The following is a 25,801-nucleotide window of genomic DNA, read 5'->3' as shown; positions in this document are numbered from 1 at the left end:
GGAGCACATTCTCTTCCTAAAAATGGGAAAATGTTCACTCTGTAATGGTAAAGGAAAAATATGTTTTACACACAGCATGTATAATTAGGTGCAAAAAATATACTTTTATATGCATACATACTCACATGTGTAGAAAAAAGACTGCCTGTAAATCTCTCAGTTTTGGTGGAATTATGGACAACTTTTATTTTTTTCCTTTTAATTTTCTTCATTTTGCAGATATTACACAAAGAGTATACCTTTATCAGAAAAAGTTATCTTCATTTAAAAGAAAGCTGAGATAATATTACAATATTAATTGACAAATGTAGGAATCCCTCCTCTAATAATTGTCCTTTAATATATAGCTTGCTAGTGATGTGATAAATATTTAGCTCTCAAAATATATGTGCCACTGTGCTACTTACTCATAGTGGAAAAATGTTTTTCAACCACAAAGTTTTAAATTTTTCTCCTCGTATCGTAGGGGAGCTCTTGTAGCTATGAATGGAGCAAATTATTTGTAGTGTATTTAGGGTGTAAGTGATCAAAAAGTAGCCTAATGGATATTATTCATTTATATGAAGCGAGGGTGATTTTCATTTTAGGGTTTGCATGTCCACTTGAATCATGACCAGTTTCCTCACTGAGTCATATATCTTTATTTCCTTTGGATGTTATGTTTGTTCAGGCAACCATTTATTTACTCCTACCTGTTGTATTTTCTTTTAGTTCATTTCCTATGTGTCTTATTTGTTTTCTTAATGCAGAGATAGTATGTCGTGGGGCATTTATATTTACATAAGGAAACTCCGTTTTAAGAACTAATATCAGTATAATTAGTTTCTTTTTCAGCTACGTGAACAAAATCCTGAAATCTGAAACTTTATTTCACTTTAGTTTGGAATTTAGTTTGTTTCATATTTACATTTTATTCATTGGAAAGTCTCATATATAAGTGTTTGAATTATTGTTAAAAATTTGATTGCGAAGTTTTGATACCTGATAATATTCTTAATATGGAATCATGGTTTTATCCTTGGCTTTGATTACCTTGCTTTTCAAAACTGAATTTTTTCCTTGTTTCTGAAATTTTTCATAATTTTTTGTTTTAATTTCATTTTGTGATAGTCCCAATAATACACTAAATTTGAATCTTGGATCATTGCTCTTCACGTTTTAAATGCATTTAATTTTCTTTTAAAAAAAAAACAAGCTGAGGAAATTACATATTCATTATTTGGCATCCTCTAGTCATTTTAGATTTTTAAACATTAATCTTAATGGTTAAAGTGATCCCATTTTGAAATGATGTATTGTTTAGAACCTGAGTGAAATTCTTTAGTAAGAACTATGTGCTCAGAGGGGTCCTCAGGTGCACTGAGGCACTAAAAAGCTAGTTTTCACTCACACATAGACCTTTTTATCATCAGGATGAGGTAGTGGTCATATTTTAATTAAAATGTCAGAACAAATACTGTTGGAGTTATTGAAAATGAATCACCAGATAAAGTGAGCACTGGGCCATGGCAGGTCAAAGAGGCAAAGTCACCTGGAGAAGAGAGCTCAATTCATTTTCCTGCCTAAATGAGAAAGAACTTTATGAGCAATATCAACTTTTAGTGCATTAAAGCACATTCTTCTCTGTAGCAAAAGCACCTATTTTCACAGATTAGTGGCTTTTATTATTATGTTTTAATTATTTAATAGTAATAAGAAATCTTATGCTTTAGAGCATTGTAAATAGTTTTTTTATTTTTTAATTTAATTTTATTTTGTTAGTCACCATACAATACATCATTAGTTTTTGATCTAGTGATCATGATTCATTGTTTTCGTATAACACCCAGTGCTCCATTCAATATATGCCCTCCTTAATACCCATCACCAGGCTAACCCATTCCCCCACCCCCCTCCCCTCTAAAACCCTCAGTTTGTTTCTCGGAGTCCATAGTCTCTCATGGTTCACCTCCCCCTCCGATTCCCCCCCTTCATTTTTCCCTTCCTTCTCCTAATGTTTGTTTTAAAATGTGTGCCAAAGGAATAACATCACTTGAGCTTATTTTTTCTTTTACAGTTCTACATTCTGTTTAGTGCTGCACTTCATAAGCCTTTGTGAAAGTCAGCCTAGTTACCTTGCAAAGAAGTTTATTTATTGTAAAAGATCATGTTCTCTTCTCAAATACAGTACTTCTTTGCTGGTGTATCTAAGAAATTTCAGTAGGTTTGTGAATGGTATTCCCTCTATTCCTTCTACTTACTTTTTCACATTTAAGGTATCAGCTGGAGCTCTTGACATACGCTGTCTTAAGATGCAGTTGTACCAATACTTCCAAGAGCCCTACCTCCCAGCCTCCTTTAAGAACATCAAAGATCTCTAAACCCCCAGCCTCCTTTAAGAACATCAGAGATCTCTAAACCCTTCCCTATTTCCTTGTCCAAAGAAATTTCAGCTGTTACTATGTCTAATCAACCTGATTGCATAGGTAAGAAAATTAGGTGATTGCTCACCATTCATACCAGTCTGGATTAGTTCTTCCAGACTTCAGAATATCCTTCAAAGGACTGAGTGAGCAATGGTATAACTATCCTAAATGGTTTCTTATTTTACCCAGGAAGTTGAGATTTTCTATATGAATTGAAACAAGAATTTCGTTAGTACTATATATTGAAATGTCTACAGTGTAGTATCATTACTGCACCATGTTCTCTTTTTCCCTTGATTGTGCATGGCATGTGGAATTATCTCATCCCATCTCACTCATGTCCTATCTCAAAATACAAAACTACCTAAAAACAAAAATTACTCTTACAGGTGTTATTTTGAGGTTCGTGGCTGATAAGGATGTTAGGTAATTGTAGGGCTCAGAAGTCAAATGCCTTATCTTAATTCCTTTTTGTATTTGTTGTATCCAGAGTAGGTCACAGCTGTGACAATCTCTTACACTGTTGTCCTCATACTGCTCTGCTATGTTGCTAAAATAGTCTCTTCCTAAATATGGCATGTAACTGTAGACCATTTATTGCTTGTATTTGGTATGACATTGTTGATTTTTTTTTCTGCCTACCTTATTTTGTACTTATCTCAGTTTAATTTGCCTAAGTTCTTATTCTAAATTACCTTTTACTTGTTCAGTCCTTTACATTATCTAACTGATGAAATGAGCTATTACAGAAAACCAGTTCTACTCCTGGTTAGGTGATGTATTCCTAGCCAAACCTCAGCAGCTTTAATATTTTTTTGACAACTGTGTAGTTCACAACTGCATGTTATTTTTTCAACTATCTCTCTGCCTTCCAGCTGACCTCAAAGAAAGATGAAGCAATTATATGTCTTCTTGAGGGTTTTAAGGTCAAAGCCTGATAACTCCCTTCTATCTAGAGCATTTATCTTCAGCCTATGTCAACTTTTCATCTCTCTCATGGTTCCTTCTCAATGCTTCAACCTCTATGAAATTTCTTTCCTATAGTCTATTGGATTATTCATTTTTCCCAACTTCTTTTGAGTGAAAGCCCCCCTTTGAGCTGGAACTTTCATGAAATACAAGATAAACTCTCTTAATGTATGCTTAGAAATGGACTGGGCAATATTAAAGGAATTCCAGACCTTAGCCCACTTTTCTTTCTGCAGTGCTCCTGGAGTCTGATGTTGCAAATCACAGGCGATATGTTTAATTGTCTTCCCATAAAATTTAGTGAAACTAAACTGAAAATCAGTAAATTTACTAAGAGCCATATAGTTTTAGCTGTGAAATATGAGTTCCTTAAGTTCCTTTATTTTGTCAGTAAATAGGTTTCACCATCTGTCATGTGTTTACATGAAGTTAGTGATACCTTAGACTCAATAGATGTTAGCATTAGGAAGGGACATCATAAGGAATCACTTCTTCCATTCAGAGTTTCTTCATCCTGTCACACTAATAATTATGGATTATTCAAAATGAACTAGAAAAATAACATATTTGGTATTCTTGTAGTGAGGATATTTTATTTATTTATTTATTTTTAAAGATTTTATTTATTTATTTATTAGAGAGTGAGTGAGAGAGAAACAGCATGAGAGGGGAGAGGGTCAGAGGGAGAAGCAGGCTCCCCGCTGAGCCGGGAGCCCGATGTGGGACTCGATCCCAGGACTCCGGGATCGTGACCCAAGCCGAAAGCAGTCGCTTAACCAACTGAGCCACCCAGGCACCCGGAGATATTTTAAATATAACAAAATCGTGTTTATCCTGAATTGGGGAATTGGGCATTCTTATTAATTGAATACTGCAATTAGCTGTGAATTTCACTACATTAATTACCAATTTAACAATAAGAGCTAATTAACTAGATAATTAAACGTTTTGTATTTTCTTTATGATTCACAAGGTACCCCATGGTCTTGGGTAATCTTATATACATCTATTGTTATCACTGTACAGAATTTGAATTTTTGTTCAGATTCAGGCTAAAGAAAATTCTGTAGTCAGTATTAACAGCAATATTTTGTGTTTTCAAGCAAAGAAAATTTATAACACTTCTGAGGAAGAGTGGCAAGGAAATAATTATTAAGATAGCAAAGAATAGGTTTTAGGTATTAATAAGGTAGAACCTTTTAATAAGCACATCATACTTGATTATACCTGAAAACAGGATGAAAATCAATATAGAAATTTTTCATTGAATGTCTGTTTTGTGCTAGGCCCTCTGTATTAGGGAACATGAAAAATCAGGAGACTAAGGACTAACTCTGCTTTATCTGTGCATCTCTGTCTCCTAGCCCAAGCCTAACACACATAATAGATGCTTACTGTTAAATGAGAGAGTATGTGCTAAAACAACTTTAAGTCTCACAACCTTATTTTTGTTGTTGGTTGCCATTACTTTTATAATCTAGTAGGACAAAGTGTTAGTGAGTTATGGTATCAATGTGTTAATCCTTTATATACTATTTTTAATAACTGCTTTATTGAGATATAATCCATGGTACTATACAGTTCACCCACCTAAAGTGTAAAATTCAATGTTTTTTAATATATTCACCAAATGGTTCAAACATCACCACAGTCAATTCTAGAATATTTCCATCACCCAAAATAGAAACCCCATGCCTGTTAGCAGTCATCCCTCACTTACCCCAATTCCCCCAGCCCTAAGTAACCACTAATCTACTTCCTGTCTCTATAGATGTCTTCTGGACATCTCATAATCCTGTATAGATCATTGACTTAATAATTTTTTCAAGTTAGTTTGTTTATGTGAAACATAAAAAAATTTATCTTCTTCAGTGGCATAATTTAAGGATGAATGTGTTCAGAAATGCTTTGATACTACTGTGGAGAAACAATAGAAATTCAAGAGAACACAATTGGAGTTACATCTAAGTAACTTACTAGTAATCAAAATAATTTTTAAAATCTAACTTGTCTTAGGTTGAAAAGCCATCATTGCTTGAAATATATACATGTATTAGAGCGTGTGGATAAAGATTTACTATTTTTTACATACAAAGCTCTGATTTACTACACTATATAGTCATGGCTTTGTTAGTAATTGGCTACATATTGTATTAATTGACAGGCTTATTGTGCTATAGATGTAAGTAAAATGTATGTCTACATTTAGAAAATGAAGAAGTTGAAAAACCAAGACTTCTGTGGGCTCTTTACTTCAATATGAGAGATTCTTCAGATGTCAGCAGGAACTCTTATAATGATTTACCATCCAACGTTTATGTCTGCTCTGGCCCAGACTGTGGTTTAGGAAATGATAATGCAGTCAAACAGGTAAGCTGTTTGTGTTTCTCATTTTGTGTTAAAAAGTTGGTGTGGTTGGGAAAGTGAATTGTTTTTTTCCTCTGGGATGTGGGAAAAAAGACTAGAAAAGTGTCTCTGTCATTTAACACCATCTCTGTAACTTGCCCCCAAACTTTTTCCTATAAATGACCAAACTTCTTTAAATATACTTTAAATATAGTATCCAGTATTTTCACATTCTGGACTATAATGATGAATTTGCAAGAGAGCATTTATGAGTTCCATTGTGGGAATAAGGATGGAAGACATTAGAAATACATATTCTGAAAAATTAAAGTTAGGCCAGTTTTCTAAAGAAATATTGCTTCTTTTTAATTTTATTTTATTTTGTTAGTCACCATACAGTACATCATTAGTTTTTGATGTAGTGATCCACAGTTTGTTTTCGTATAACACCCAGTGCTCCATGAAGTACATGCCCTCCTTCTAATTTAAACTGTAGGCCTATTGTTTTATTATTTTGAAATCACTAACCATTTTTCTTTGTTACCCTCTGAGTCATTTTAAAAGGAGTGTAACTAAGTAACTAATCACATACAAAATATAATTTTTAAATGATCTTAAAACATTTTATTTTGGAAAAGAACATGTAACTTACAGTTTTTCAGAGTTAACATGATTCCTTTAATGTTTTGACACAAGCTGGTGTCCCAAAAGTTACTGTCATAGCTGCTGAGGAATATGTTAAATCAAGGTGGAATTTTGTGACAGCACTTCTGGGCAGGGCTATGAACTGGTACAGCACAAGCCAACACAAGCTGACAAAAGTGAACTATGATTCCATTCAGATGAAGATCCATTTGTATATATAAATACACTTCTTTGTACCTGACAGGAAGAGAAGAACATAAAATGTATTTTTTTGAGGCACAAGTCTAAACTTTTCACAGATACAGTTGGCATATCTGTCTATTGAATCAGTAAGTGAATAATTTAACATTAAGACCACAGATGGAAGTTTCAATCCAACTAGTGGCAGGGATCTCATAGGAGCAAATGGCCTCATTGACCCTTTAATTTTTAATCATAGTAACAAGGCCATGACCCCATGTATCTATAGTTTTTTTTGCCTCATTCTTTGTTTCTCTCTTCAGAGTCTAGTGGTGATCCTTGATAATCCTATTCAATCAGTGATATCAAAAGTGGGAGGTCATCCATCATTCATTCTATTAGTTTAATAGGAACCTGAGATGGTTCAAGTTCCACATTTATGGCTTAAAATGACCAAGGCATTTTTGCTTTGATGTTCCATTTTTTCCCAAGCAGAATCGCCAACATGTTTTCAGGCAGATAGCTTAGGTCATTTTTTAAAAAAGATTTATTTATTAATTTTAGAGAGCGTGTGTGCAGAGGGGCAGAGAGAGAGGGAGAGAAGCAGACTCCCCACTGAGCACAGAGCCTGATGCAGGGCTCCATCTCCTGACTCTGAGATCATGACCTGAGCTGAAATCAAGAGTAGGATGCTTAACTGACTGAGCCACCCAGGCACCCCTAGCTTAGGTCATTTTTATTCCTGAGTGGACTGTAATGTTTTTTAACCAAAATGGGAAGGCTTTTTACATAAGGACTTACTATACAAATGCTAATGTGATCTTAACAACCAGCTAGAATATTATAATTAAAGGATAATTTTGTTATGAGGTAATTTGCTTCCCAAGAAGGTAGATTTCAGTGTTATCCTAGTATAAAACAATAATAATGCTACTTTTGGTACTAATTATATCCTAGTAAATGTGAGTAGTTTTAAATTGTTATATAGCTTTAAACCTCACATCAGTTTGGGGAGAAATAATACCTATTTTGAAGGGCATCAGTAATAATATTTACAAATAGCCAGTGTATTTAAATAAACTTGTGTTCTAATTCCAGTATTTCATCCTATGTTCAGCCTAGTCACTAATTGATAACTTCTGTTTTCCAAATGGTCTATAAAAGCTCTTAGAGCATCACCTAGGCTTTGTCTATGTAGTAAACATAAGCACCTGCAGACTTCTTTTTTTTTCACAAATGCTTTATTTTACCAGTTAGCAAGTTTGCAGCTGCTTTTCCTATTTGTAAATGTATAGATGTCGCATAGCATAGACCTGTCTCCCTTGTGTTCATATGGAACTATTTATGATTTGAAAACATACTAAAAAATATAAAGTGGCCTGTGTTTAATACAAGTTAAAGTTGTGTGCAGGAGGAGCACACCAAGACATTATTATCACCACAGTTATGCTAGCATAAGTAGCCTAAGTGAAAATTGTGATTCTGTGACTTGCTGGTATTTATAGTTTGTTACTTCAGTTTTTTCTTTTTTTTCTGAAACTGACATATGATACCTCTTTTCTTAATACAGGTAGTGTCTCATTTACCCACACATACTGATGAACAGACTGGTCTATAGTTCTCTACTCCCAAGATCATTGATAGCTCACTCCTCCTTCAGGAGCCCCCATCTCCTAGGAGGTGCCACTACCACAAGAACAAGAATAATTATATAGTAATGTACTCTTTGTATTATATTTCAGATGTAAAATGGTTTAAATTGGCTGATGTGGGCAGCCTAACCACCATTTAGAATGTTGTCTTTATGGCATATTAGCAATTTGTTTATGACTTTTGGTACAGAATTTGTAAATTGAAGACTAGTTTTATAGATCATATGACCTATCAAGTTGCTCACATATTGCAGTATCGTTCACTTTCTCATGCCATTGAGGGAGAGGGAAATTTTAGGTGTCACATTTTCTAAAGCTACCATTCACTGAGCATTTTCTGTGTACCAGACAATATCCTAAGCATCACATGTATATTATTTCATTTGGTCCTCAGAACCCTATGAAGTAAGTATCTGTGACATGCCCATTTTACAGATGAGGAAACTAAGACCCAAAGGGGCTAAATAACTTGTCCAAAGATCACAGATCTGGTAAATTTGTGAGCCAGAACTTTAACTCAGGTCTGTTGGACCCCAGTGCTTGTACATTCATCTACTGTGCTGTGCTACTTTCATCTTGTTAATGTGGATACATCCTAAATATATTAAACTGCTAGACTGACAAAATATTTTTGTTTTGTTTTGTCTAGATGTATGTTAAATACACATGGGAATGTTTTTAGTAACTCAGTGTGTCCTCTCTATACTTCCCAATATGAAGAAACCAAGTCACAATATAATTATGCCTTTTTAACTTTTTTAACTACATGAAACTCTCTACTCTTTAAGCTAGATTTTGGCTTAAAAGGGCAAGAAGGATTGGGGTGCCTGGGTGGTTCTTTTGGTTGAGCATCTGACTCTTGATTTCAGCTCAGGTCATGAGCTCAGAATCATGCTCCATGCTGAGCATGAAGCCTGCTTGTGATTCTCTCCCTCTCACTCTACCCCTCCCCACTCATGTTTTCTCTCTCTCTAAAAAAGGTCGGGGGTGGGGCAAAAAGGATTAAAAGTTAATAACGCCTCTGAACTAACCTCTACTTATGACAGCTCTCACAATTGAGGCTTAGTTGACAAATGAAATACAGCAGACCAAGAAGTATTAGATAGACCTTCCAGAGCATGGCAGTTGACCCTAAAAGGTTCCAGCAGTAAGAGAAAGGAGATGGGAAGGATTTTGAAGGCTGGCTGTAGGAAATTGGCATCAGTGAGGGCCAATGGCAGATGGGCTAATGGTGAGAGTTCCACAAGCAGGTAGAAAACAAATAAGGGTGGTGCAGCAGCCTGCAATTGGTTAGCAGTCCTAGGAGACAGATTATGACAAGGATATATGGAAACAGAGTGTGGAATCAGCCACAGGGACTGAGGTCCAGAGGAAAATGTATCCTACAGGTAGGTAACAAAAGGGAGAGAAGGTGTGAGACACAGAGGAACTGGAATAGAAGTAAAGTAGTAATAATAATTATTATATTTATGTTCAACATTTCTACAATATACAGTTTTAAAAGTTCTTTAGTTCATTTTTTAAAAAATGTATATTGGAATACTACTCCACACCAGGAATAAGGATCCAGAGTTGATTCCTTCAGTCCTTGTCATCCCTGAAGGAATCACTGGCTAGTAAAGGAGAAGAACATGTAAACAAATGACAGTGCAGTACAGTATATGCAATAATAGAATAATATACAAAGTTCAAAAATAATACAGAGGAGCCATGAGCTCTATTTAGGAGTCAAAGAACTTTGCAGAGAGGAAGATAAAAGATGAGTAGCAATTCCCCATACAAATGGAAGATAATTGAAACATTCCAGCATCTGCACCAATCCATGATAGAAACATGACATGTTTAAGAAAGTGCACATAAGTAGGTATTACTGAAGCAAAAAGTCTGAAAGATGAAGATGGGATGGAATAAATGGTAAGACTAGAGAAATAGGCCTGTAGGGTTTTGTATGCCATAGCAAAGATCTTGGATTTTTATCCTTTTAAGAAATGGGGAGTCATTGAAGAGTTTTAAGCCAGAAAGTGGCATAACCAGAATTTCATTTCCATAGACCCCTTCTGAAGGCAGCATGGAAATGGATTACATGGGGGAACCCTAGAGGCGAGGTGACCAGTTCAGAGATGTTGCAGTTACCTAAGGGAAAGATGATGTATGCCTATAGTATCTCTAGGGAAGGAAAAAAAAAATGGAGTCAAGAACTAAGAGATAAGATTGTCAGGATTTGGCCCTTGATTGCATGCAGAGAGTGAAAGGAAATAAGAGGGAGGGAGAACTTCTATAGGCAGACAAGGTTGAGATAAAAGACAAAAAGAGGAACTAAAGGATGAGATAGAGGCTCTGACCTCAGTCCTCCTGCTTCTAAGAGCTAAGTTTCTCCAGCAAAGACCTGTGGTGAGTTCCTGGGGTGGAGAGTAAAGTAGGCATCTCAAATATTTAGTTTCAAAATAGTCACAGTAAAATGGCATGTCCAAAAAATATACCCTTTATACTGAAGAGGGAAAGTATTTTTCTCTGTCCCTTCTTTCAACTTCACATCAAAGCTCAAAAGTTTCTGTTTAGTATCCCTCCACCCACTCCCAAGGAATGTCACTGTAAATTCCCAGATGGACCAACCACCTGAGTCTACCAACACTAGATGGCCAGATGGTAAATAGTTTAGATTTTGCAGCTCCTGTCGTCTCTTCTGCAGCTACTCAACCCTGCCATTGTAGTGGAAAAGCAGCCACAGAAAATAGATAAATGAATGAGAGTGGCTGTGTTCCAATAAAACCTTATTTACAAGAATAGCAGGCTGGATTTGGCCTGTGGACCATAGTTGTCAACACCTGGCCTAAGGGATGACTTTGTGTGCATGTCAGGAAGAAGGATTAAAGTGGTACAGAAAGACGTTGCCTTTAAAACAAGCATATACCTTAAAACGGTTTAATGACTTGTTTACCAATAGGATAGAGTGCAAGCTCCCTAGTATGGCAAAGACCCTTATCTCAATGAGCTGTATTCATCTAAATAAAAGTAAGGGTATATTTAGAATAGAATAGCAATGTTTCTTGTTAACATTTGCTTTCGTGTGTGTATGTGTGTGTGCATGCGTGTGTGTTCATTAAAATCACATTCAGTTTCTTACTCTCTTATCCTGCCAGACTAAGCTCAGCTTAGATCTTGACATTCTGGGGCTCCTGGGTGGCTCAGTTGGTTAAGCGTTTGACTTGGTTTCAGCTCAGGTCCACGAAATCAAGCCCCCACATAGGCCCGCATCGGCCAATGTTGGCAGAGTCTGTTGGAGATTCTCTCCCTCTCCCAGCCCCTGCCCCCCCCCCACCCCCCGCTTGCACTCACACGTGTGCGCAGTCTCTCTCTCTCTCTCTCTCTCTGTCTCTCTCAAATAAAATCTTTAAAAATAAAATCTTGACCTTTTAACTTATGTTATTATTAATAACAGAGATAACAGCTACCATATTATATAGAGGCTTAGTCTGCCATTTCATAAACAAGGAAAGCAAGGCTCAAAAGTTGATTAAGCATTCCCCCAAATTGCATTGCTACTAATTGGCAGAGCCAGCATTTACACATGGCCATCTATTCAGAGTCCGTGATCTTGAACACCATGTTATACTCCTTAAAGCCCGGGGGGAGTTAAATTATACCAGAAAAGCAAATAGTTGAACAAATAAGAATTTTCTTGATTTTAATGACTTGTTAAAGTTATTATATGCCAAGTTTAATTGTACAGCTATCACAAATAGATTCTATTGGGAATTTACATAAAGAATATTAAAGGAAATTGTATCTCTACTGATGTGTAGAATGAATGTCCTTAAAGTCTCAGCTATCTAACACTTGATAATCTGGTCAAGTACTGATATACTTAATGGTGGGCCTGAATGCATGCATCGAATTGGAGAGAAGTCATGGAATTCTGAAAGCAGATTTTTAGAAGGTCATGTATACTTGATAAAGGTCTATAACTTAAATTTTCAAGGGTGATACTTCATTTTTTAAATAATTTCAGAAAGGCATATACATTTTAAGCTGATATCCAAAAACTATTTTGTCCTTTCTTCCCTTGCCAGGCTGAAACACTTTTCCAGATAATCTGCCCCAATGAAGACTTCTGTCCACCCCCACCAAATCCTGAAGACATTATCATTGATGGGGACAGTTTACAATCAGAGGCTTCTGAATTCAGTGTCCTACCAGAAGCTAACTCAGAGACTCCCAAGGAAAGCACAAGCCTGGGAAACCCAGAGGAGGCCTCTCAGTAATGGATATATGCCAAACTGAATACCCCACTTTGGAAATTCCTCCTGGCCTCAGAGTCTTCTTCATGGAAGAACTATTTGAAAAATGTTAGAAACAGCAGCCAGTTGACATACATAATTACCAAGAGAAGCAGGTCATAGAAATCCAAAAGGGGATTTTCTTTAAAGAGGACATTGTAAAAACACAAAACACTTATAAAGCACATTGGCTTGCCTGCTTTAAGTTACCAAACCTGTAGAATTAGCAGATAAATATAAATGGATGGGTTCCCAGGAGTATAGTAGCTATGGATATGAAAGTGTACCTATGCATTGTTAATAATTCTGTCATATTCAGAAAGCTTTTGCTTACCTCTTTGGATCTTTGTTTGAAAGCCACATCTTCAGAATCAGGTCACATATTTCCTTTGATTATTTTAATTCTATTTTCTTCATGGGTATGGGCATGATGACACCAATGATAAAAGCACATGTAAATGTAGTTGAGGAAAGCTAAAGTATCATGATCTAGGCAGGAGCCTATGTTTGGAATAGAGGTTTGGTTTGTTTTCTATCTTGAGAACTCTTGAAAATGCCAATATTAAAGTACTCATTTTTACAAATAAAGCATGAGTCCATTACTCAACATTTTTTGTTAGTAGTGATATTTGTATGTGAATCATTTACACACTAGGAAAGCTTATAGGACTGAAGAAATGGAAGGAAAGATTTGGATATGCTCATCAGTATGTGGAAATTCTGTCTGGTCAGGTAACTAAAGCCTAATTGTGTATGGACCCAATTTAGTTCTAGCTATACTACTGATGATATTAGACAAATTGTTTAACTTTTTTTTTTTTTTTAAAGATTTTATTTGACAGAGAGAGATACAGTGAGAGAGGGAACACAAGCAGGGGGAGTGGGAGAGGGAGAAGCAGGCTTCCCGCCGAGCAGGGAGCCCCATGCGGGGCTCAATCCCAGGATCCTGGGACCATGACCTGAGCCGAAGGCAGGCGCTTAACGACTGAGCCACCCAGGCGCCCCCAAATTGTTTAACTTATAGGCCTCATTTTCTCCATATGTAAGGTGGAAATAGTAACACGTTGCCTACTGTAGGAGAATAATTTTGAAGATAAATGCAGTTCAATCCATAGAATGGTAGTTCTGGGGGAGAAAAAAGTTGTTTTCCCCTTGACTTGGAGGTATATATCAAAAATCTCATGCAGCAAATAATTGTCTGCTGTCAACTCCCCCCCAACACAATAGATCACAGTGTTTTTATTGCAACTAAGCAAAAAAAAAAATCTGTTTCCTAAATGAGTATTTTATAGTCTTGTAGACCAGTAAGCATAGTAACATGGAATTGTGGTTTTGAATCTTAGTAGGGAAAGCACTCTAAATTCTTCATATTCCTTTTCTGCTAGGTAAACCTGAACCACTAAGGACTCTGAATACAGTATGACCGTTGGTAAACCCTAATATACACTTAACATAAAAATGTTGGGGCTCTGTGTAGCCGGCAAATCTAGTTACAATGACAGTGACTGTTAAAATTTTTCCACATGCCAAGTTCTGATGGTTTGTTCTGTTTGAGCAATACTTTGGATTTATTTCAATAATTAAATGTATAAAAAGTTTATTGTGCATTCTGGCCTACATTACCAATGAGAGAGCCATTGCTGCAGTAGAAAGCACACAGTTGCAGTGAGGCTATGACCTCTCCAGATTTCAGAGATCTTAAAGGAGGCTAGTTCTTTCAGGTCACAGATTCATAGAAAATGGAAAGAACCAAGGAATGTAGCTCTTGCCTCACCTTTCCAATCCCCTGTGGATATAGCTGAATCCAGATGGAAGGAAAACCTTCCCAGCCTCTCAGGCTGCTCCTAACTCCTCTGCCCATTGTACACCCCATCTCCTAAGTCTTTGGCCTGTTTCCCTCTCTTCCCCTTTTATAATGTCCTACAAATTAGGGATAGTAGAATCACATTATAATCCATTTTGCTATATAGACTCAGATCTTTCTTAAGTCAAATCATGTTTCCTGAAACCCAACTATGCCGTGTGCTAAATGCACAATACCTACCTTGAAGCACCAGGTATTTTCCCTGCCCCTCAATACAAGCAATATAAAAGGTTCCACTATATGAAAGTATTGAGTCTGAATACAATTGCAGTAAGTTGCACCAATTAAGATACTGTACTTTGTTATAGTCTAAGAGTTAAGGCTTCTTGAATGCAGCATACACATTTATGTAAGCAACCAATCAGGGTAGGCCAGAATAATAACTAGAAAGACTATGACAGCTTTACTGCAGCTATCTATATGTAGACAAGGAAGGAGATGCTCTGAGGTCTCATGGCCCAACCCATATTGTACCCTATTTTATCCATTAGCCAGCATCATAATCTCTCTTCCGGGTTATTTATTAAATACTATTTAAGTGTTTAAAAGCTCCTGAATATGGTTAGTGGTGATTAAAATATTATACAACTGTTAAAAACATTATGGTAGAGAACTTTAGATATTTCTTGTTGCCTCAGAATGTAATAGAAATTATTCTAAGAGCTTTCTTTTCAGCTATCTTAATTACTGCAAATAAATCTTTTTTTTTCATAGTTTTAAGCCAAAAAAGGAAAAACCTTTTGGTTTTGTTGTAAAACCATAAGCCTGAAGTTATATGAATAAAGTTAATATGTTGTATGTGATACAGAAATCTCAGTAGCTAATTTAAAATTTTGAATATTGTCATCAAAGAATTTTGATTCATGTGTTTAAAATGTTTAGTTATACATGCTTCTTATTAACCAAAAATGATAATACCATTCAGCTTAGTGATCTACATGAAAACCAGTTACCCTGTGTTGCTACTGTGTCTTTATCTAGTTGGCATGCCTGCCCAGAAAAGCAAATAGGTAGGTAGGTAGATATTATAAATGTAGGTATTTTTCTATAGGAAAACGGAGTTAAAATTTTCCCCATCTCTGATGATATTTAGTTACCCATACTGAAATGGCCATGTTAATGGTTAACTTCTAGAATGGTAGTTTCTGAGATTAGCAGCTTTTTATCTAAAATAATGACCATGCTAATGATTATAACTTCTGTCATAGCTATAGTTCCCAAGAAGGCAGCCCTTTGTCTAAAGTCCTAAAGACCTCAAAAAATGTTGTTGAAATTTGATCGCTAAGTATTGATCCTTTAAAGCAGGAATTAAACAATTTTCTTATAAGTCATTTACTGCTGTTGATATTGAATAATTTATCTCTACATTAATTTCCTTATATGCACTTCAAAGGCATAAATATGATTATTCATAATTTTCACACTGTAGCAGTAAGTTTTCAGAAGAAATAAAAGTGTTTTGATGCCTTTCAGGTGTGGTTTCCTATTTTTTTACTATTAAAACTTTGCATATAGGGGCGCCTGGGTGGCTCAGTCGTTAAGCATCTGCCTTCGGCTTGAGTCATGATCCCAGGGTCCTGGGATCGAGCCCTGCATTGGGCTCCCTGCCCTGCAGGAGGTCTGCTTCTCCCTCTCCTACTCCCCCTGCTTGTGTTCCTGCTCTCGCTATCTCTCTCTCTGTCAAATAAATAAATAAAAAATCTTAAAAAAAAAAAAACTTTGCATATATACCAAGAAATTAAAGATTGTCTTGGAACTGATTTATTGATATCAGTCTATTATTTAAACAATTGTCCAGCTGTATATTTGGTTTTGTTTCTAAGTATTTGTCAACTCTGTCAGGTTTGTGAGAAAGGCAAAATCAAATGATACCTGGGTTGATTTACTTAGCAAATTGTTCTAGATGCCAGCATCAGATCTCATTCTGTTTGAAATGGGTGCTTGAGGCATGGGCTATGGCTTTATAGTACATTGCCTACAAACTGTTTTCACATCTCACTTAGTATATGAGAATATGAAATGTTCTTCATACTGTTGAATGAGAACCTGAAATGTTTTTCTCTTTGGTGGTTGAGTCCACAACAATTTACTTGAAATACATAAGAGACTGCTGGTGTTCCTCATATACAGAAATCATTCATTTAACTCTGATTTGCTCTTGGATCAAATAATTAAAACAGAGTGACATTTTCTGTCAATTCCAGGTAGTTTCCTAAAGCTTCTCAGAATGCATTCAAAAGATAACAGGACTCCTTCAAAACTGACCATTTATCTGTGAGATTATTTATAAATCAAATTTGGGAAAATAAGGTTAATTGAATTTTTAAACAAGTAGCTGTATTACCCTTCAAACACCTTGGAGCTCATACAGTATTCACACTTTTTTGTTTTTTTAAACAAGTGATTTGATGTTTGAATTCTCTTTAATGATGGCTTTTTTAATTTTTTTAATATTTTGCTAGCATCTGTTTATGCTTTAGTTCTTTTTTTAATTTAATTTTATTATGTTAGTCACCATATGTAAACAATGAATCATGGAACACTACATCAAAAACATGATGTACCATATGGTGGCTTTTTAAAAATGTTAGTTAGGGGCCCTTGGGGTGCTCGGTTAAGCGTCTGCCTTCAGCTCAGGTCATGATCCCAGAGTCCTGAAGTCGAGCTCCACATCAGGCTCCCTGCTCAGCAGGGAAGCCTGCTTCTCCCTCTCCCTCTGCCGCTCCCCCTGCTTGTGCTCTCTCTCTGTCAAATAAATAAATTAAATCATTAAAAAAATTAAAAAATAAAATGTTAAATGGTTTAACCCTTAGCATCCCATGTCACATTTTTAAAAAAAGATTTTATTTATATTAGAGATAGGACAAGGGGAGGAGCAGAAGGAGAGGAACAGATTCCTCCATGCTGAGCGCAGAGCCTGATGCTGGGCACGATCCCATGACCCTGAGATCATGATCTGAACCAAAATCAAGACTACTGATTAATGACTGAGCCACCCAGATTCCCCCACCAATCACATTTTTTAAGGCCAGTTTTCTTTCCATTAATATAGTTTGTCTGTGGGGCTGCAATGAGATGCTCTTCCCATACAAGTTGCTGTTTTTGCTTTTTCTGGTGATGATGATTCTTAGGGCTATTTGACAGATAATCATTAGAACTTGAATCCTAGTAGCCTGTAAGTCTTTTCACCTATCACTGCAGGGGGATTTATGCTGGTAACTCCTATTAATGTTAATGGGACGTGCATGTGTAAATCCTCTTCCTCTCAATGAGACAGTTGACCCCTAAAAGAAATATTCTTTAGAGTTGGACAGTTGCTGATCTAGAAGCATTAATGAATTGTTAATGAATTGTTCTATTCAGGATTTTCATGTGTGGAAAAAAAAATAGACTGTACCTAAATTGGGAGAGGATTTGTTTGTAGAGCTTGAAAAGATAAAATACTACCTCTTAATTTTCTCTTCCCATTTCTATTAATATATATTAATATCTATTAGATACTTTTTCATCTTGCTTTGCTTTCATTGCTATGGCACCAACCTTTTATTCTAGAAACTAATATGAAAGAAGCAATTATTATTGTCTTTCCTATGAAAACTATTTCAGGGTATTCAAATAGTTGTTGAAGGAAAATTCTTATAGAGGAATCACCATTAATAATTACATGAAGAATGATAGAAAAATCACCATTTTGTAAACCCAGTGTAGTAATGGACCTAGGCAGTGATTATCAATGGTTACTAAAACCTTAAGTTGAAAGTTTGTTGCAGACATCACCTGAACCTAGTGATCAATCTTAAAAATCACTACAAGGAGAAAATAAGATGTTATAAGTCTCCTGATGTGTTGTAATAGGAAGTACACAGCACTAACTGGGAAGAATTCTTGCCAAAATAGAAATTAAAAACTCAATCTGAATATAATCAAGCCTCTAGATCTAACTACCAATTTATAAACATTAGGGGGATAGAAGAGCTTATTAAATGACACCATGAAGATACAATGTATAAAATTCTAAAGGACAAATAACCTGATTTTATCAACAAATAACTTGCACAGAAAAAAATGAAGGGAGCACTGTTACAGATTAAAGGAGACTTTAGAGATGTATCAGCCAAGTGCAACATGCTGACTTTGGACCTTGCTTTGAATAAATGAAACTTTTGTTAGAAAAAAAACAAAAAAACCATTTGAGACAATTGTAAGGATTGAACATTGCCTGGGTGTTAGTTGACATCAAGGAATTAATTTTAACTACTGGGTGTGGTAATGTTAAAATTTTAAAAAGCATTATCTGTTAGAGATTTTTTAAAAATAGGTGAAGCAAATACATATAATAAAATGTTAATGATTAAATCTAGGTTATGCTATATGGGTTTGGCGTTTTTTTCTATTTTGTATTTTTGTATTTAAAACTTTACATAGCAAAATTTTTAAATGGTAAATAAAAGTCTATTGATTAATATAATAACCTATAGGTAGTATCTTACTTTACAACACAACTACTTTTCTGTTTCTGAAAAGGAGGACTTATATGTTCAGTCCTCTCCTGTAAATTTTGTTTTATAATGTTTTGAAACCATGAGCTATAAAAATAACATATTTGAATTTATTAACTTAGGGAAAAATAAGCATGTTTACAGAGTCTCTATCTCAAATTGAAAATGAAAATGGTATTACAGAGTCACATGAAGTGGGGAAATTTATATTCTTGCAACTTACATAACCTGTACTTTGTACTTTCTTGATTAAAGATCAGTGATAAAATTTTAATGCTTTTTAACCTCTACAGTGTTTCTATCTGCGTGTTTTCAGATGTTGCAACATGGAGACTGCTACTAATTTTCAACGTGAAACCTCTCTGATACCTGTACACATTTGGGCTTGTGACTGCTATCTATGGGAATCTGTTGAATATAATCATATTTTTTTAGAAACTAAACTGAATATATACATGTTGTAAAATATAACATGCCCCAATTATCCACATCAAAAATTCAATCTCATTTCCTATATTAACAATATAGTTCAACTGTTAGCAACTGTTGCTCTTAACAATTGTTGCTGATGGGGTAGTAGATCCCCCATTCTTCTTAAAGGGCTTCTACTGAGTGGAGATCACTTCAGTTATTTTTATCCAATTAGAGCTACCAGTGGAACAAGTTAATCAGTCAATTGAAATGTGAATAGATTTTTTATTTTAATTTTTTTTATTTGAGTATAGTTAATGTTAACATTAATTTCAGGGGTACAATATAGTGATTCAACATCTATAGGTTATGCTATGCTCACCACAAGTAGCTACCATCTGAAATGTAGACAATTTTTTTAATTGAAGTAGTTGATACAGTAGTATAAAAAGGTCTATCTTGCTCACATACATGTAGAATTACAACTCTTCAATCCCCACATTCCTCCAGCTGGACACATAATCTTACTGTTTTTATCTCAGGAATATCTTCCTGATCATAGTTTCCTCTATTTCCACAACTCACTGTTCTCATTTTCTTTCAGATTAATTATTACGGTTGGTCTTTTTTTTTTTTTTAAGATTTTTTATTTATTTGACAGAGACAGCGAGAGAGGGAACACAAGCAGGGGGTGTGGGAGAGGGAGAAGCAGGCTTCCCGCCGAGCAGGGAGCCTGATGTGAGGCTCGATCCCAGGACCCTGGGATCATGACCTGAGCCAAAGGCAGACACTTAACGACTGAACCACCCAGGCGCCCCTACGGTTGGTCTTCTTGACACAAAGTTCCCCATTCTATTCCGGTGGTGGTTCCAGAAACCACTGCATGGATTCCTTCTCAGGCTTACACATGGTGAGTTGGAGTTATTTAGCATAATAACACACCAAAGTTAAGTAAGAGTGAAGCTCTTGAGTGTGCATCCTTAGCCTGCACCAAATATGGCTGTGACAGGGTGTAGCTTGGGACTCTGAGGTCCAGGTAGAGAGAAGAAAAGGAAATGAAGGGTGACACTTGCAGTGCCTACTATGTACCAGGCACTATTCTATTAACACTTTTAACCTCAAAACAACATGTAGGTATTAATCATTCTGTCTTTTACAGATGAGGATCTTGATGATGAAACTGAAGGACAGAGAGCTAAAATGATTTGTCCAAGGTCACACAGAAAGATTTGGATTGCTCCTCTAAATTCTTTGTGCACTGAAACATGGTTGTGATCTAGTAACAAGATTATACTTTCTCATCATAATGAGCTATATCTAGCTGCCCTTCTAGTGGCAGAGTTTCACTTAAATACAAATAATAGCCCTGATCATGTCACTCTCTCCCTAAAAACTTTTCCATACTAATTACAATCTGACTTGTTTAGCATTGCATATGAGACCACACTCCCCCAAAAAACATATTTCTGTTTGCCTTCATCTCCTATCATTATACCTCTCCTCACACTTTACTCTTCAGTCACAGTGAATTCCTCAGATCTTCAAACTCTTTGGCCCTTCACATATATCCTTTCTGGAATGCCCTGACTTCTCTCTGCTACTACTATACCCCTTCTAATAAACTTTCTATTCTGCCTTTAAAACCCATATTTAATATTATTTCAACTGCCAACCCTTGGTAACCTCACTTAGCAAAGTTACTTTTCCCTCTGTGCTCCCTGCAGTACTGCTCATAAAGTCTTTATCTCACTGAATTCCAAGTTGCCTGATTTTATTCCTGTCTCCTAGATAGTGAACAACTTGAAGGTAGGGACCCTGCTATTCATCCATGTATCTCCAGTACCTAAACAACCCTTGGCTCATGACCATGCATGTCCTGCATAACCCTGCTCCTCTGGCCATACTAGTTTCAATCTAGGGTGGAAACAGGGCCCTGAAGCACTTTGGAATTGGGACTCATCAAGAGTTTGACGTTCTGAGTGGCTGGCCCATAACGCAAAATTATCTTTAGCTATGAGCAGCTATATCTTCTACCAGGTGGCCAGGGGAGCAAAGTCAGTTTGCAAAGAAGCACTGATGAGACACTGAATTGCCAGGTGAACCTAGCGTTGGTTTCTGTGAAGTTTCTAATTCCAAGATCAGTCCTCTTGGAGACCCAGTATCATTGCTGCTCTTCAGTTTTTTGAAACACTCCTGACTCCTCATAATAAGATTTCCTTTGATGTTCAAGAAACGTGTATTGATTTGATACTTGCAAACACCAAGTTTTAACTAAATAAACATGTCTGGGAATATGATGGAGTAGTAGGAGGACCCTAGACTTGCCTCATCCCTCAAACACGGCTACATAAATATCAAATCATCCTGAATACCCAAGAAATCTGAGGACTGACAGAACAAAGTTCACAGCTAGAGGGAGAGAAGAGGCCACATTGTGGAAGGTAGGAGGTGCAGAGATGTGATTTGGAGGAGAAAGGATTGTAGGTGCTGCAGAGGGGAGAGAGCCCTCGTCATGGAGATGAGAGAGGCAAGAGGGAGAGAGAGGAGCACACAGGGGATTGCAGAAGGAAAACACTTCCACAAAGACATTGGGGAAATGGGAGGGGCTGATTTTCATGAGTTTTTACAACCAGCAAGGCCCAAAGACTGGAGTTTTAGAGGTCCATTGCCATGGCTGGTTTGGAGCCTGGTGGGGGCTGCAGTGCTCCCATGGAGAAGGAGGACAGATAGGCTAGTAGTGGATGGCCTGATATGAAGATCCCTTGGGACACACTGGAGACACGGTTCCCTCTCTTTGGAGAGCATCTGGGAGAGGTGGCATTGCCTCTCCAGGGACAAAAGAGCCTGTGGGCACCATTACCCTCCCCCATCCCCCAACATAGGTGCAGAGAAACCTGCTAAGGGCAGCTAACCTGGATACTGGCTCTTCACTGCACTTTACTCCGAAGTCCACTCCCTTGTGCTTTGGTGCAGCTGTCCTTCTGAGACAAAAATGCATCAGTCCCAGCATGCTGAGACCCTACCCCAGAGGATAAGTGCAGGTCCCTGCCACACCAGGTCCCTAAAGTTGGAGTTTTAAAACTCAGCCAGACTGCATGGGATAGAACACAAGTGGGGCTGCTGGGTGGGCAGACAGCCTGGACACAGGGTGAAGGCAGGGATCTGAGGGATGCTTAGGACACATGAGGTGAGATTGTTGCTCTTTTGGGAGGACTTCCCAGACAGGGATGGACAGGAACTCCCTTCTCAGTGAAATGGAGGGGGCTGGTGCCATTTATCTCTCCAACCCCTCAGCATAAACTAACTTCAGTAAGCGGCACAGTGCCACTGGTAATAGCCTCAACCGCTTACAAAAAGCCCTGCCCCCCTGCACTCTGCAGGTGCTGCTTTTCTAGGGCAAGCATGCCTGAGAACCAGAGCAGTGGGCCCCTCCTCCAGAAGACCAGCACAATACCCCCTCACGTGCCACGTATCCTGACCATAGAGTTCTGCAAAACTTCAGCTCTCATGGAAATAGGATCAGATCTCTTTTAAGCAGACAGAGCACACCTCGTTAAAGCTCACCACACTGTTGCCAAAGTCCAAACATTCCCTCCTGCAGGCAAGGAGAAACTCTGCAGAGTACTGACCTAAAGACAAGGAGAAACTGCAGAGGACACAACTGAGGGAAAGAACAGCCAAAGCACAGCACCAGAGTACACACAGCATATACCAGAAACACTTCCTGAAGCACCAGATCCTGGACAGTATATGACCTCTTCTTAATAAAGCCATTACTCTCCAGAGCATGGAACATAAAGGCTTTCCTAACACAGAGAAGACAGAGACCTAGGTAAAATGCCAAGATGGAGGAATACATCCCAAAAAAAGAACAAGAAAAGGTCATGGCCAGATATCTAATTGAAACATATAAATAATATACCTGATCGAGAAGATAAAGCACAATCATAAGGATACTAGCTGGGTTTGAGAAAAGCATAGAAGACACCAGGGAGTCCCTTACCACAGAGATAAAGGACCAAAAAACTAGCCAGGCAGAAATAAAAACTGCTACAACCAAGATGCAGAACTGACAGGATGTAATGATCACAAGAATAGAAGAGGCAGAGGTGATACTTCAGTGATACTGAGGACAAAATTATGGAAAATAATGAAGCTGAAAAGAAGAGGAAAAGAAAAAATTGGATCACAAATGTAGATTTAGGGAACTTAGCATATCCATAAAGTGTAATAACATTCATATCATAGCAGTTGCAGAGAAGAGAGCAAAAAAGGGGCAAAAGGTCTACTTGAGGAAATTTTAGCTGAAAACTTCCCTGATCTGGGGAACAAAGCAGACATCCAAATCTAGGAGACAGTGAGCACTCCCATCAAAACCACAAAAGCAGGCCAACACCAAGACATATCACAGTTAAATTTGCAAAATACAGAGATAAGGAAAGAATCCTGAAAGCAGAAAGGAAAAGAAAACCCTAACCAGAAGGGAAGACAAATCAGGTTAGCTGCAGATCGGTCCACAGAAACTTGGCAGACCAGAAGAAAGTGGCAACGTGCTGAAGGGGAAAAATATGCAGCCAAGAATACTTGATCCAACAAGGCTGTCATTCAGAATAGAAGATAAAGTGTTTCCCAAACAAAAACAAAAGGAGTTTGTGACCACTAAACCAGCCCTGCAAGAATATTAAAGGGAGTCTTTGAGTGTGAAAAAAAGACCAAAAGGGACAAAGACGAGAAAGGAACAGAAAAAAATCTCCAGAAACAATGACTTAATAGGCAATACAATGGAATTAAATTCATATCTATCAATAATCACTCTGAATGTAAATAGACAAAATGTGCCAATCAAAAGACATAGGGTATCAGAATGGATAAAAACAACAATAACAACAACAAAAAGGGGTGCCAGGATGGCTCAGTCAGTTAGGTGCCCAACTCTTGGTTTCAGCTCAGGCCATGATCTCAGGGTCATGACATCAAGCCCTGCATGGGGCTCTGTGCTCAGCGCAGATTCTGCTTGAGATTCTTTCTCTCCCTCTCTCCTCCCTCTCCCCCTACTCACTTCTCTCTAGAATGAATACATACATCTTTAAAAACAACAAGAATAAGACCCATCTATATGCTGCCTATAAGAGACTCATTTTAGACCTAAGGACACCTGCAGATTGAAAGTGAGGGGATGGAGTACCATTTATCATGCTAATGGATGTTGAAAGAAAGCCAGAGTAGTCATAATTATATCAGAAAAACTAGATTTTAAACCAAAGACTATAATGAGAGATGAAGAAGGGCACTATATCATAACTAAGGGGTCTATCCAACAAGAAGATCTAACAATTGTAAATATTCATGCCACCAACTTGGGAACACCCAAATATATAGAACAATAACAAACACAAAATAACTCATTGATATTAATACATTAATAGTAGGAGACTTTAACATCCCACTTACAGCAATGAACAGATCATCTAAGCAGAAAATCAACAAGGAAACAATGGCTTTGAATGGCACACTGGAACAGATGGACTTCACAGATATATTCAGAATATTTCATCCTAAAGCAGCAGAATACAGAATATTTTCGAATGCAAATGGGATATTCTCCACAATAGATCACATACTGGGTCACAAATCAGGACTCAACAAATTAAAAAAAAAAAAGATTGAGATTATACCATGCATATTTTCTGACCACAATGCTATGAAACTTGAGGAAAACCACAAGAAAAAAAATTTTGGAAAGACCACAAAAAAATGGAGGTTAAAGAACATCTTACTAAAGAATGAGTGGGTTAACCAGGAAATGAAAGAAGAAATTTAAAAAAATACATGGAAACAAATGAAAATGAAAACATGATAGCCCAAAACCTTTAGAATGCAGCAAAAACAGCATAAGAAGAAAGCATATAACAACACCTCAAAAAGAAAATAAATACACAACCTAACCTTACACCTAAAAGAGCAAAAAGAAGAACAGCAAATGAAGCCTGAAGCCTGCAGAAGGGAAACAAAGATTAGAGCACAAATAAATGATATAGAAACAACAACAATAACAAAAACCCAGAAGAACAGATCAATGAAAGTAGGAACAGGTTTTTGAAAGAATTAATAAAATTGATAAAACCCTAGCCAAACATACCAAAAGGAAAAGAGAAAGAACCCAAATAAATAAAATCACAGACAAAAGAGGAGAGATCTCAACCAACACCACAGAAATACAAACCGTTAAAAGAGAATATTATGAAAAATTATATACCAACAAATTGAGAAATCTGGAATAAATGGATAAATTCTTAGAAACATGTGAACAACCAAACTGAAATAAGAAGAAATAGAAAACTTGAACAGACCCATAACCAGCAAGAAATTGAATCAATAATAAAAAATCTCCCAACAAACAAAATTCCAGGACCAGATGGCTTCCCAGGAGAAATCTACCAAGCATTCAAAGAAGAGTTAATACTTATTCTTCTCAAACAGTTCCAGAAAGAAAGAAAGAGAGAGAGAGAGAAAAAGAAGGAAGGAAGGAAGGAAGGAAGGAAGGAAGGAAGGA

At 36.9% G+C, this 25,801-nt stretch overlaps 1 protein-coding gene across 2 annotated transcripts in view; it reads left to right on the top strand.

Annotated features, from left to right (window-relative positions):
* The window catches only part of CHM (CHM Rab escort protein), a 206,492-nt gene extending 193,430 nt beyond the window's left edge, over positions 1–13,062 (top strand). The window contains exons 14-15 of one of the 2 annotated variants that reach the window (XM_035028821.1): positions 5,584–5,744; positions 12,268–13,062. In XM_035028821.1, the coding sequence (XP_034884712.1) occupies positions 5,584–5,744; positions 12,268–12,459 (353 nt within the window). In that variant the 3' untranslated portion in view covers positions 12,460–13,062. Of the gene's footprint in view, positions 1–5,583; positions 5,745–8,115; positions 9,062–12,267 lie in introns of those variants that run through there. The other variant, XM_035028822.1, reaches the window with a different exon arrangement.
* The last annotated feature ends 12,739 nt before the right edge of the window (positions 13,063–25,801 follow it).

This window comes from Mirounga leonina, unplaced genomic scaffold, assembly GCF_011800145.1.
Source record: "Mirounga leonina isolate KUSES-001 unplaced genomic scaffold, KU_Mleo_1.0 Mir_204, whole genome shotgun sequence".
In the NCBI taxonomy this organism is placed as follows: domain Eukaryota; kingdom Metazoa; phylum Chordata; class Mammalia; order Carnivora; family Phocidae; genus Mirounga; species Mirounga leonina.
Note: the sequence above shows the minus strand (reverse complement) of the source record. Positions and strands in the feature narration are given on the sequence as shown.